Source organism: Pseudochaenichthys georgianus, unplaced genomic scaffold, assembly GCF_902827115.2.
Source record: "Pseudochaenichthys georgianus unplaced genomic scaffold, fPseGeo1.2 scaffold_1323_arrow_ctg1, whole genome shotgun sequence".
Taxonomy (NCBI): domain Eukaryota; kingdom Metazoa; phylum Chordata; class Actinopteri; order Perciformes; family Channichthyidae; genus Pseudochaenichthys; species Pseudochaenichthys georgianus.
In genome coordinates this window covers 26736-37701 of record NW_027262211.1, presented here as the reverse complement: position 1 = coordinate 37701, position 10966 = coordinate 26736, and the positions used below count along the sequence as shown (strand labels likewise).

The 10966-nt window shown below is 38.8% G+C and overlaps 1 protein-coding gene across 3 annotated transcripts; it reads right to left on the bottom strand.

The window, feature by feature from the left end:
* Positions 1 to 822: 822 nt before the first annotated feature.
* Positions 823 to 10544, bottom strand: LOC117440905 (protein phosphatase Mn(2+)-dependent 1K-like). Of its 3 annotated transcripts, XM_034077126.2 has the most exons (10): positions 10435 to 10539; positions 9678 to 9752; positions 7970 to 8092; positions 7290 to 7448; positions 5713 to 5885; positions 5494 to 5594; positions 5089 to 5251; positions 4536 to 4680; positions 1874 to 2008; positions 823 to 1608 (listed from the first exon to the last, which is right to left on the bottom strand). In XM_034077126.2, exons 3-10 carry the CDS (start codon positions 8060 to 8062, stop codon positions 1477 to 1479), a joined length of 1101 nt encoding a protein of 366 aa, XP_033933017.1. In that variant the 5' UTR covers positions 8063 to 8092; positions 9678 to 9752; positions 10435 to 10539; the 3' UTR covers positions 823 to 1476. The 3 variants fall into 3 exon arrangements, with proteins under 3 accessions (XP_033933017.1, XP_033933016.1, XP_033933018.1); XM_034077125.2 differs by lacking the exon at positions 9678 to 9752 and having other exon boundaries at positions 10435 to 10544; XM_034077127.2 differs by lacking the exons at positions 1874 to 2008; positions 9678 to 9752 and having other exon boundaries at positions 10435 to 10544.
* Positions 10545 to 10966: the final 422 nt, after the last annotated feature.

The following is a 10966-nucleotide window of genomic DNA, read 5'->3' as shown; positions in this document are numbered from 1 at the left end:
GATATATAGGTAAATAGATAGGTGGGTAGGTAGGTAGGTAGGTGTATATGTAAGCCATAAAGTGATATATAAACACATCAATATTCTTACTTTAAACTGCTTTATGAAGGTTTCTGTTTCTCTGTGTATATTGAGGATTAGCCCCCTAACAATCAACCAGTTTGGATTCAGGACTTTTTATACATTGTTTTCTTATACAAATAAATAACTGGTAGCTAATTATGACAGATAATAAGTACAAACAGTGCATTATATTCCCTGGCATGAAGTGGAATTGATAATGAAGAGAAATACACAGAAAGTACTAACTTGTGTTGAGCTTGTTTGTGTAAAAAAAGCTCAGTTTGTTGATGTTTTTAAGCTAAAGTTACTGAAGACATTTTGTCCCCTTCTAACCAGGTAAACTCTGCTGCTTCACGACCTGTTTCCACTCACAACAAAGTGAATTCAACAGATTTAAACATCGCTTTTAGCTTGTTTACGTGACAATAACAGTATTTAATTAGGTTAAACCGGATAAAAACAGATATCTTAACGTTTCTTTTTACCTTCAGGGCGTTACAAACAAACTTCCGTCTTGTTTTAACGGTCCGTGTTTCTCCTTCCGTCTTCTATGTTATCTTTTCATTTTTATTTAACAAACCAAACCAAACTTAAACCGCTTTAAAAAAAAGCTACCAACTTAAAGGAAGCGTCAAAGATACACGGAAGTGTTTTCTTACGTTCCTTACGTTGTGTCTGACGCAGAGGGGGCGCTTGATGTGTTATTCCTGTGCAAACCGGAGGGGCGGGGACATCCTCTTTTCACACAAAAGGAACCCAGGATTTCCAATTTTTTTATTTTATATTATTAGTACATTTCATAAATACACATCTCAGTATGATAAAGTGAAGGTTTTGTGTCATTTAACATGTTTTATTTATTTTCCAAACCCCTTAAGTTGTTAAGAGGTGAGAATGCAACGCACTTATTTTGAATAGTAGTAGAATATAGCTTTTGGACAAAATATAAACATACATTGATGCATTAAAGATATCATATTATTGAATTTCCGTTCTCTTAAAGTACATATATTTTCCTGTCACATATAGTAGAATAAGAGGGTGGCGCATAATGGGAATAAGTACCTCAAAAATACGGTAATTAATCACTTTAATCTTGGGGACATTTTTGTTCCCAACCTGCCTTTCTTTGTATATACAATATATTAATATACACTCTATATACACTGTTGATGTTGGAAGTGATACCATATATGATTTTAAGGGTTAAAAATATGCTCTAAATGTGATGTTTTCCTGTGTCACGCCCATCGAAGCTCCTGCTCCGCTTAAAGATATGATATTATTGAATTTCCCTTCTCTTAAAGTACACATATTTTCCTGTGCGATGTATAGTCGAATAGGAGGGTGGCACATAATGGAAATAACGGGTTATAAGTCGGCTGTGATTGTCTTCGGTGATGCGTTCCTGTGTTACGCCCATCGTCCGCTGGAGGCGAAGTTTCTGCTCATGCTGTAGACGGTGGGCGAGCTCTGGTGCTTCCCCCACGCGGAGAGAGGCACCACGACGATGGAGGCGTTATCCTCCGAGCCGTACTGCAGCGCCTGCAGACACACAGAACAAAGAGGGGTGGGTACGTCTCCTCTGGTCTCCGGTGGTGGCGTTGGAGCACGAGTTGGTACCAGAGGGAGGACCCTTCGGCGCGGCTGTTGTTGCCAAGCGACGGAGTTTAGGACGTTTGTTTTCCACCTCACGTTTTTACCGTTAAACCGATTTAGTGGTTTTAAAGCTGAGACTCGCTGGTCGTGTTTGTTCTGTGAGAATATCAGGTTCAAACATGCTGCTGTATTTTGTATATCAGTCGCGCACCTGCTGAGCGATGACCTCTGCGGCCTCGGTGGGGTCGTGGCACTTGTTGATGACATCACAGATCTCCTGGTCGCTCAGCAGGAAGTTGATGCCGTCGGTGGTCAGAGCGAGAAACGAGTCGGTGTCGTGATTCAGCTGCGAAGACACACACGTTTAGAATTTAACGTTTAAATACACACACATACATAAGGGAGGCGAGTCCCCACACGTGACTGTGTAGACAGATTTAGGTCCCCACAAGGAGTGAGGTTCATGGCTGGTGAGGCACTGACTCTTCAGGTTTACAAATATATTAAATCAAAATATAATATTATTTTCAAAAGCTTTTTTTGTCTGATGCTTCAATTACTTTTAAACAGACATTTCAACAGAAGGATACCCAAAAAAATGTAATTTTATCATTTAAATATTGAATCGTTCTCTCTTAGTAAGATCCCATTTTCAATAAAATGGCGGTCTTACCTTGACTTGAAGATTAAGTCCATTTGCCTATCCCTCTGGACAAAAATCTCTATTACTTTTTTGTAACAGTCCTCCTTATCTTCTTGTAGTTTCAAAAGTCTATCATTAATCTAATCAATAGATGTTTGATTCGAAAATGATAAAAGTAGGGTAGACATGTGGATATTATCCGGCTGAACAAAACGTGCATTTATCTAACAGCTACGTTTCCCACAGATCTTATTTTGAGCTATTTTCTAAAATCCTATGGAGAAATCTTGTTGCTTTTTTGTGGAGGGAAGCCATGCGCAGCTTACTTCCTGGTTTTAGGACGCCTCACTGCAGCTCTCTCTCCTCCTCTTCACACACCACACTTTTCGCGGCACACGTACTTACAGCCAATCAGCTCTGAATTATGTGAGATGACGTATGGATGGCAGCACTTTGCCCCTATGGTCATTATTTGTTGCCACACATTAAATAGGAAAATACTCTGAGCATGCGCAGTGTAGTTTTTGCAGTCACCGTTCACTCATGCGGCTTTCACACCAGCGCTTTTCAGTTTCTCGCTCCGAGCGGGAGCTTTTCTGGTTCAGCTCCGGTTTCCCTTTTCAGCTCCCGCTCTGTGCACACCGCCCCCTGGCGCCCCAGAGCTGCGTCATGACGTCACCGTTTACATCGCTGATTTGCCCCCCAACGGCAGCTCACAACAACAACTGCGTCGGGTCGATGATCGTGTTGCTTTTAATCACACGAAGCCAGAATAAATTGAATAACGACTTCTCCAACCTTATACTTTGCTCCAGAGTGCCGTGGTTCATTGTTTATTAATGTGTTTCTGCAGCATTTACCGACCGCTGCAGTGCTGCTCTTCCACGGGAGTTTATTCTCCCGTTAGCTCCCGTTAGCTCCCGGTTAGCTCCCGGTTAGCTCACACTGTAGCGGCCGCTCTAAAGTATTCACTGTCCGACTCACACAAGCAGCTGATGCATATCCCCAGTTCCCTTAGCCTAAGTGAATGTGTGTCAGTCTGAATTGATGCTGTTTGGTATCACAACGCTGTTATGAAAGTGTCTCTGGTATAAAACGGGTGATGTTGGCATAGCAACCGAAGCTAAACTGACTACTTGCATCCGATAGCTGCTATAATACAAAACAACACGTCTGCCTCTCTCCACAATGATCGATAACAGCGAACGGATGGTCAAAGTAAGGCACAAATAAACAGAATCACACGAAGCCTGGTTAGTGCTGCCTGACTTTATAAAGTGTGTTTATAGGCACTACTGCTTGTAGGCAGGCTGACAGTCGACCCATGGGAGGTGGGTTTAGTTTCCTGCACGCCTCGACGTAAGAGAGACGTAAGCGACGTCGCCTCTTAGCTTCAAAGCTCTTGCCTCTGGACCGACAATTTTTTGGAGCTGGAAATGAAGCGGATTCCGGAGCTAAGAGCCGGCGCAGCTCCGGTGTGAACTGGAAAACCCAGCGCTTTTCAGGCTCTAGCTCCGAGCCGGAGCTGAAAAGGCGCTGGTGTGAAAGGGGCAATAGACAGTGAGAGGGAGGGGCAGGATCAGGTTTTGTCCCACATGGCTCTAAACAGCTCAATAGGCACACACTGTAGACACTAATTAGAAGAGCACAGACTAAAACAGCAATGTACAGACGAATCAGATGATTAAACATGATCTTAAAATATATTTTATATATTTTTTAATTTATTTTTTGCATTTTGTTGTAATCATTATTTTAATACTTTCTGCTGACACTAGGTGGGGCTGTGCCCCACCTGCCCCTAATGACCAGTCGCCACTGTGTGCGATATATATATATAGGCGTGTGGCGTAGTGGATAGCGCCTTGGTGTTGGGATCAGGGGGGCACAGGTTCAAACCCTGCTGCAGTCAGCATGTCGTTCTGTCCCTGGGACTCTTCACCCCAAAGTGCTCCTGTGGGGATTTTCCTCAGTATTGAGTATGAAGTCGCTTTGGATAAAAGCGACTAACAAGTGACATGTAATGGATGCCTGGCTGCTAAATCCTCAGAACTGTCACAGGATGTTCTTGTATCATATTCTATTTACATGGATAGAGACTATTTGCACTACTTTTTATTTTGTATTTGATTATATGCTGGATGGTTGGAGGAGGTCAGGGATTCTGATTGTATCTTATCTTAGATATTAACTACGTAGTGTGTATTAGTATGTATTTGTGTGTACTGACGGTGACCCGGCGTGTTTCCGGCTCTGCGATGACGCCGCTGGTTTTCAGGTGAAAGTCTCCGATGCTGCGCGTCATGGCGAGGCGTCCGTTAACGTGAGAAACACCGGCGCTGTTCCACGTCACGAAGCCCCCGCACCGCTTTATCCTGACACACACACACACACACACACACACACACACACACACACACACACACACACACACACAGAATTTCCATTTTATAAGTATTAGATAACCCAAAAAAGTACTAGTTAAATAATTAGAAAGTAAATAGAGACAAAAGAGAAATTTAAATAGTTCTGATAAATGTCTGACATGCGTGATTTTTATTTAAAATATTAGAGAAATATACAAAATATATGTGAAATAAGTTCAAAAATTGAGGCACACAGATAATAATATAAAGTTCAACACATTTGAGAAATCCCTCCAAAAAATGTATGAAAAAAATCAGTTATGTATATTATTTATGTATATATATACATATATTGTGTATATAATATATATATATATATATATTGTTTATATATATATATATGTAGTGTATATGTACCTCTCCCTCTCGTCCCTCAGGTCGGGGCAGTGATCGCGGGTGAGTTTCTTCGCCTCCCCCCCTCGGCTCAGGATGGCCCGGCTGTCTCCAGCGTTGCCGACCACGAGCTCCTCGCCCCGCAGCATAGCAACCGTCGCCGTGGTGCCCGCAGTCAGGAAGGAGGCTGAGGTGCATGATGGGAGATGTCGTTTTTAAGTGAGTATTTTGTAATATTTTTGTATTTGATTTAGTTCGAAAGTGTAAAACAATAATACAACAAATAATATTAATAATGAAATGAAACAAGAGAATTATGATACTGTAGATAAAATAACCAATACAATTAAACTTTTAAAAGAATATTTAAGATGGTTTACTATCTCAGTATGATGTGTGTGTGTGTGTGTGTGTGTGTGTGTCTCTCACGGTTGTTGAAGTAGCTGAGATGTGTGTGTAGAGCTTTATCCACGTCTAGAAAAGCTTTCTTTAAAACCCTCTCCAGGTCGTCGTCCTCCTCCAGAGCGTCTCTGCAGATAAAAAAAAAAAATTCAAAAAATAAATAACAATAATAAGTAAAATAAATAATAAGTATCAAACTCGTCCCTGAACGTGTAGCAGTACTTGATAAATAAATACTAATATCACCTGATGTATTTCTCCATGAAGGTGTAGCAGTACTCGGCGGCGTGCGGCCCTCCGTGCCCGTCGAACACGGCGTACAGTTGAATGTTTTCGTGGATCCGAGCGACTCGGAGCCGGTCCTCGTTTTGTTTCCTCAGACCCAGAACGGAGGAGGAGCCGACCCGGGAAACGCTCGCCTGGGAAACACGACCAATCAGAACGCATTTTAATTATCATTTCTACATCTGTTCACAATTTCTGGATTATATATTTTTCATCATTTATCAGTTTCTCTTAAGGGAATTAGAATGTCCTCCACATCCTTTACTCAAGTAGAAGTACACACATCCTTTAATCAAGTAGAAGTACACACATCCTTTACTCAAGTAGAAGTACACACATCCTTTAATCAAGTAGAAGTACACACATCCTTTACTCAAGTAGAAGTACACACATCCTTTACTCAAGTAGAAGTACAGATACTCGTGTTTAAAAATACTCTGGTGAAAGTAGAAGTACTGACTAAACTTCTTTACTCAAGTGAAAGTAAAGAGGCTTTGAAGTGTACTGTAGTTGTAGTAAAGTACAGGTATTTGTGTTCAACGTGTAAGAAGTAGAAAGTACAGGTATTTGTGTTCAACATGAGAGAAGTAGAAAGTACAGGTATTTGTGTTCAACATGAGAGAAGTAGAAAGTACAGGTATTTGTGTTCAACATGTAAGAAGTAGAAAGTACAGGTATTTGGGTTCAACATGTAAGAAGTAGAAAGTACAGGTATTTGGGTTCAACATGTGAGAAGTAGAAAGTACAGGTATTTGTGTTCAACATGAGAGAAGTAGAAAGTACAGGTATTTGTGTTCAACATGTAAGAAGTAGAAAGTACAGGTATTTGAGTTCAACATGTAAGAAGTAGAAAGTACAGGTATTTGAGTTCAACATGAGAGAAGTAGAAAGTACAGGTATTTGTGTTCAACATGTGAGAAGTAGAAAGTACAGGTATTTGTGTTCAACATGAGAGAAGTAGAAAGTACAGGTATTTGTGTTCAACATGTGAGAAGTAGAAAGTACAGGTATTTGTGTTCAACATGAGAGAAGTAGAAAGTACAGGTATTTGGGTTCAACATGAGAGAAGTAGAAAGTACAGGTATTTGAGTTCAACATGAGAGAAGTAGAAAGTACAGGTATTTGTGTTCAACATGAGAGAAGTAGAAAGTACAGGTATTTGGGTTCAACATGAGAGAAGTAGAAAGTACAGGTATTTGGGTTCAACATGTAAGAAGTAGAAAGTACAGGTATTTGAGTTCAACATGAGAGAAGTAGAAAGTACAGGTATTTGTGTTCAACATGAGAGAAGTAGAAAGTACAGGTATTTGGGTTCAACATGAGAGAAGTAGAAAGTACAGGTATTTGAGTTCAACATGTAAGAAGTAGAAAGTACAGGTATTTGAGTTCAACATGTAAGAAGTCAAAGTAAAAAGTCGTCAGGAAAATAAGTAGTGGAGTAAAGCACTGATACCAGAAACATGTACTTAAGTACAGTAACAGAGTATTTGTACTCCACTGCTTCCTCCCTCTGGACTTAGTCCATGTTCTCCCGGTACCTGTGGGCTGTGTTTCCCGTATCTGATGCTGGACGGCAGGAGAACCGGTTCTTCTATCCGGTCGTCCCAAATCCCGAACGAGTCCCAGGCGACGGGTCGGACGCTGACGGCGCCGCTAACAAACCGAACTCCAACACCTCTGTTCGAGGCCCCGCCCACCTGCAGGACGACCAATCAAATCAGAGAATAAACTATTAAGGTCAGGCGGAGATCAAATGGGATGAAGAAGGATAATTAAATAAATGTGGAAATGTAAAAGTCAAAAAAATAAATATACATTTTTTTAAATAAATGTAAATAATGTGATAAATAAATAATTCAAAAGACATATATAACAAACAAATACAAATAATTATAAGCATTTTAATACATTTTCACATTAATGTTTTAATTTATTTCCATTAATATTATTTAGATTTTGGAAAATATTATTACAATTATTATTTCTATATACATTTGTTCACAATTCTTTTGAGTATATTCATTTTACATAGGAATGTATGTATTTATTGTGCATTTCTTGCTTTTAATTGTCTTTTTTCTTTACTTTTCTAAAGGGCTTTATCCATTTGATCTGATCTACTCTAAAAAAGTGTAGAATCAAATCCTAATATGTCTCCGAAATCTTATAATCTTTAAAATCTGCCATTGAGTTTGGTTTGTGTTACGTGACGCCTCACCTGTCCGGGCGCTGTGCCGGTGTGATGGGAGGGGCGTCGGGTCAGCAGGGAGCGAGAACACCTGAGCAGGTGGAGGACAACTGGAGACGACATTTGTGAGGAAACACCCGGCCGGCAGCGGCTCTGAAATTAAATATAATATATAAAGTCAGGCAATTATCACCTCTTTTCACCCTCTGTCTGAAACCAGAGCCCAGTCTGCTCTGATTGGTTCGCCGGCCGGCTCTGTTGTGATTGGTCAACCGCTCAAAGATGTCCCGCCCCCTTCCGCCTATCACGTACAATGAGTTGGAGCGCTAGCCAATAGGAGCGTGAGTGTAACATAGTGCAGGAGATATACAGGAAAAGAGCTTCATCGCGCCTCTTCAAGAGAACTCATGAAATATCCACAGGTACAGACGTTATCAAAGAACTCTACTAAGAGCAATCAATATTTAAAATGAAATCAAATATAGAAATATTATAAAAACTATCACAACAATAAAACATTGAAAAGACAAATGTTTACAAGAAATATAAATATTGAAAAAAAAGGAAATCAGGAAAATGTACGCAGTGATGATGGTGCCGTCTATCAGGATGTAGTTATAAATAAACTGACAGGTGTGGGTTTCCCTTCCTCCAGCGGGTGTAACGTAGCGGAACAAAGTTACATTTAACTTTACGCTTCCGCCAGTCCTTGCTTTAAAGTTTAATATATCTGTATAATGTTCAGAAAGGAGAATAAAATGTGCATTGATTAAGCAAAGGAGGAATGGAAGATCGTTGCACAAACATTTTGATCACAAACCTAAAAAAATTGCTAAATGTATTTTTTGGGTCCACTTCCTACAGTGTCCTGCGTCCTCACTCATGCCCCCCACCCCCTGCTGTGTCATATCCATTACACATCAGGTGAAACACACACACGCTGAGCTCTAAAAATACTCAGTCTGCTGACTTCATTTGAGAAGTTTAGCTGGAAAAAGAAACGCCTGCAACGGAAAATACTAATCCACACTTAGGGGTTTTGTTTGAAGAACTGGCTTCAACTGAAGGGAGCTAATTAAAGCAAACATATTCTTTATAAAGGCTAAAAACAAAACAGATAAGTAATACAATATAAACAGTGGCTGAACGAGCTTCAAAAGTAGAAAAAGGAAAGTGTAAAAATGTTAAGTACAAGTAAAAAAAAAAAACTTAAAGTACTAAAAGTCAACGTTGTTATAGGACAGAATTAGGGTTGCCAGAAACTGACCATGATCAAAATCGATTATTCGGCAGCCCTGGCAAATAATAATCGATTATTCGACCGACATTAGCATATATATATTTATATATTTTGGTTGAAACTAAGCCAGAAAAAAAAAAAAAAACATAAATAATAATAAAAAATATATAAATAAAATCGATTTTTAAAAATAATATGGAGACTGTAACGAATATTCGAATAATCGCTGGCATCCCTAGACAGAATAGCACTCATTATTAGCACTTAATCCTAATATTGGATCAAGATCACGTGACATTTCTCTATTCATCGTGTGTACACAGTTGCAGAGAAGCAGCAAAAGATAGAAACATGGCAACAAAGTGACACAAAAACACACAAAATGATTGAAATTGTGTACTTTTGACATAAATAAAGTGCAAACATATATAATATGTCCCACCAAAATGTAGCACAGAAGACATTTAAAGTTGCAGAAAATGGAAATACATGAACTACCTCAATGTGTACTTGATTACATGTGCTGTTACTTTCCAGTCCTGTCACCTTGACTCCATTTCCCCGTGACCCAGTCTTTAGGGCACAAAAAGCTGTGTTGGTAATCGATACTCCAACAACACCACGTCTCTGACTCTGAGCCAGGACACAGTCGTCAGACAAGTTAAACATTGTGCAGTCTGTACATAATGACCTTTAAATGGCACTGCAGAATAAATACATGTGACACAACAATGCACTGTGTGTTTGGGTTACCCACTGACCCGCTGCCAATAACAAACCACCCACTTTCCTTTTTCTGATATATTTAGATTATAAAGCAGAGTTTAGGCTTTAAAAATGAATTCATGCATTGATTAATAATAATAAATATATAATGCTAATAATAATAATTAATAATATTACTACTAATACTACTAATAATAACAATAAACAAACCTTGTCAAATTAAGTTTTAAAATAAGAATATAAAATAATAAAGAAAATAAATATTGGAGATGATCTGAAAGCCAAAAACTAATCATTTAATGGTATATTATAGTATAATATTGTATATCATAGCCAAACATAGCCAAAGGCATTAACTATAGTATTTAAACAATGGATATAATAATGAACAGCACACAGGAAAGACTACATTTGAAGAATTAATGTAAAAACATGTTAAATAAAGTCACTATACACTTTTTAAGTCTTTCTTTAGTTTAAAAACGTTGCCTGTTAAAAACGTTAAAATGGCAGATTAAAAAAAACTCACCTTCTTCTTTCTTTCTTCAGTTGGTGATTTTTTTCCCGCCTTTGCTGTTTCCGTGGCAACAAGTGTTCTCTGGTTCCAGCCCTCACGAGCTCGAGTGGGGCTGGCTCGAGGGCGTTTTATATGAGCTCACAGCCGTCCAATCAGAATCCGAGCACAGTGCTGTCAATGCCGAACACGGTGTGCTTGGTTTTGGCGCGAATCCAATAATAATATAACAAACACATAAATAGATAACTATAAATAACAATAATTTAAAAATACTAAATCAATTAAATTAATACATTTACTTAAGCTGATATATTCACTTAGATCTCGTTTTTATGTGTAGAAATATTTAAAAAACGTTACCTGGTTCAGAATAATGTGCATTGTTTCGGCGCAAATCCAAGAAGAAGAAATTGTTCTGCCTCTCTCTTTCTCCTCATTTAATTAAAAATAAATAAATACAACTCTAGAAACTTAAGTATTTATTTATTTATTTAGAAACACTTAAATGTTTAGAAAACGTTTAATAAGGAAACTACATTTCCTC

What these genes read in the sequence shown, in the direction of transcription:
- LOC117440905 (XM_034077125.2), bottom strand. Translation starts at nt 8,062, where the DNA reads ATGTCGTCTCCAGTTGTCCTCCACCTGCTCAGGTGTTCTCGCTCCCTG. An exon ending in CCGGCACAGCGCCCGGACAG is followed by an intron (nt 7,449 to 7,969) that starts GTGAGGCGTCAC and finishes GTCGTCCTGCAG; the next exon opens with GTGGGCGGGGCCTCGAACAG. An exon ending in CGGAAACACGCCGGGTCACC is followed by an intron (nt 2,009 to 4,535) that starts GTCAGTACACAC and finishes GTGTCTTCGCAG; the next exon opens with CTGAATCACGACACCGACTC.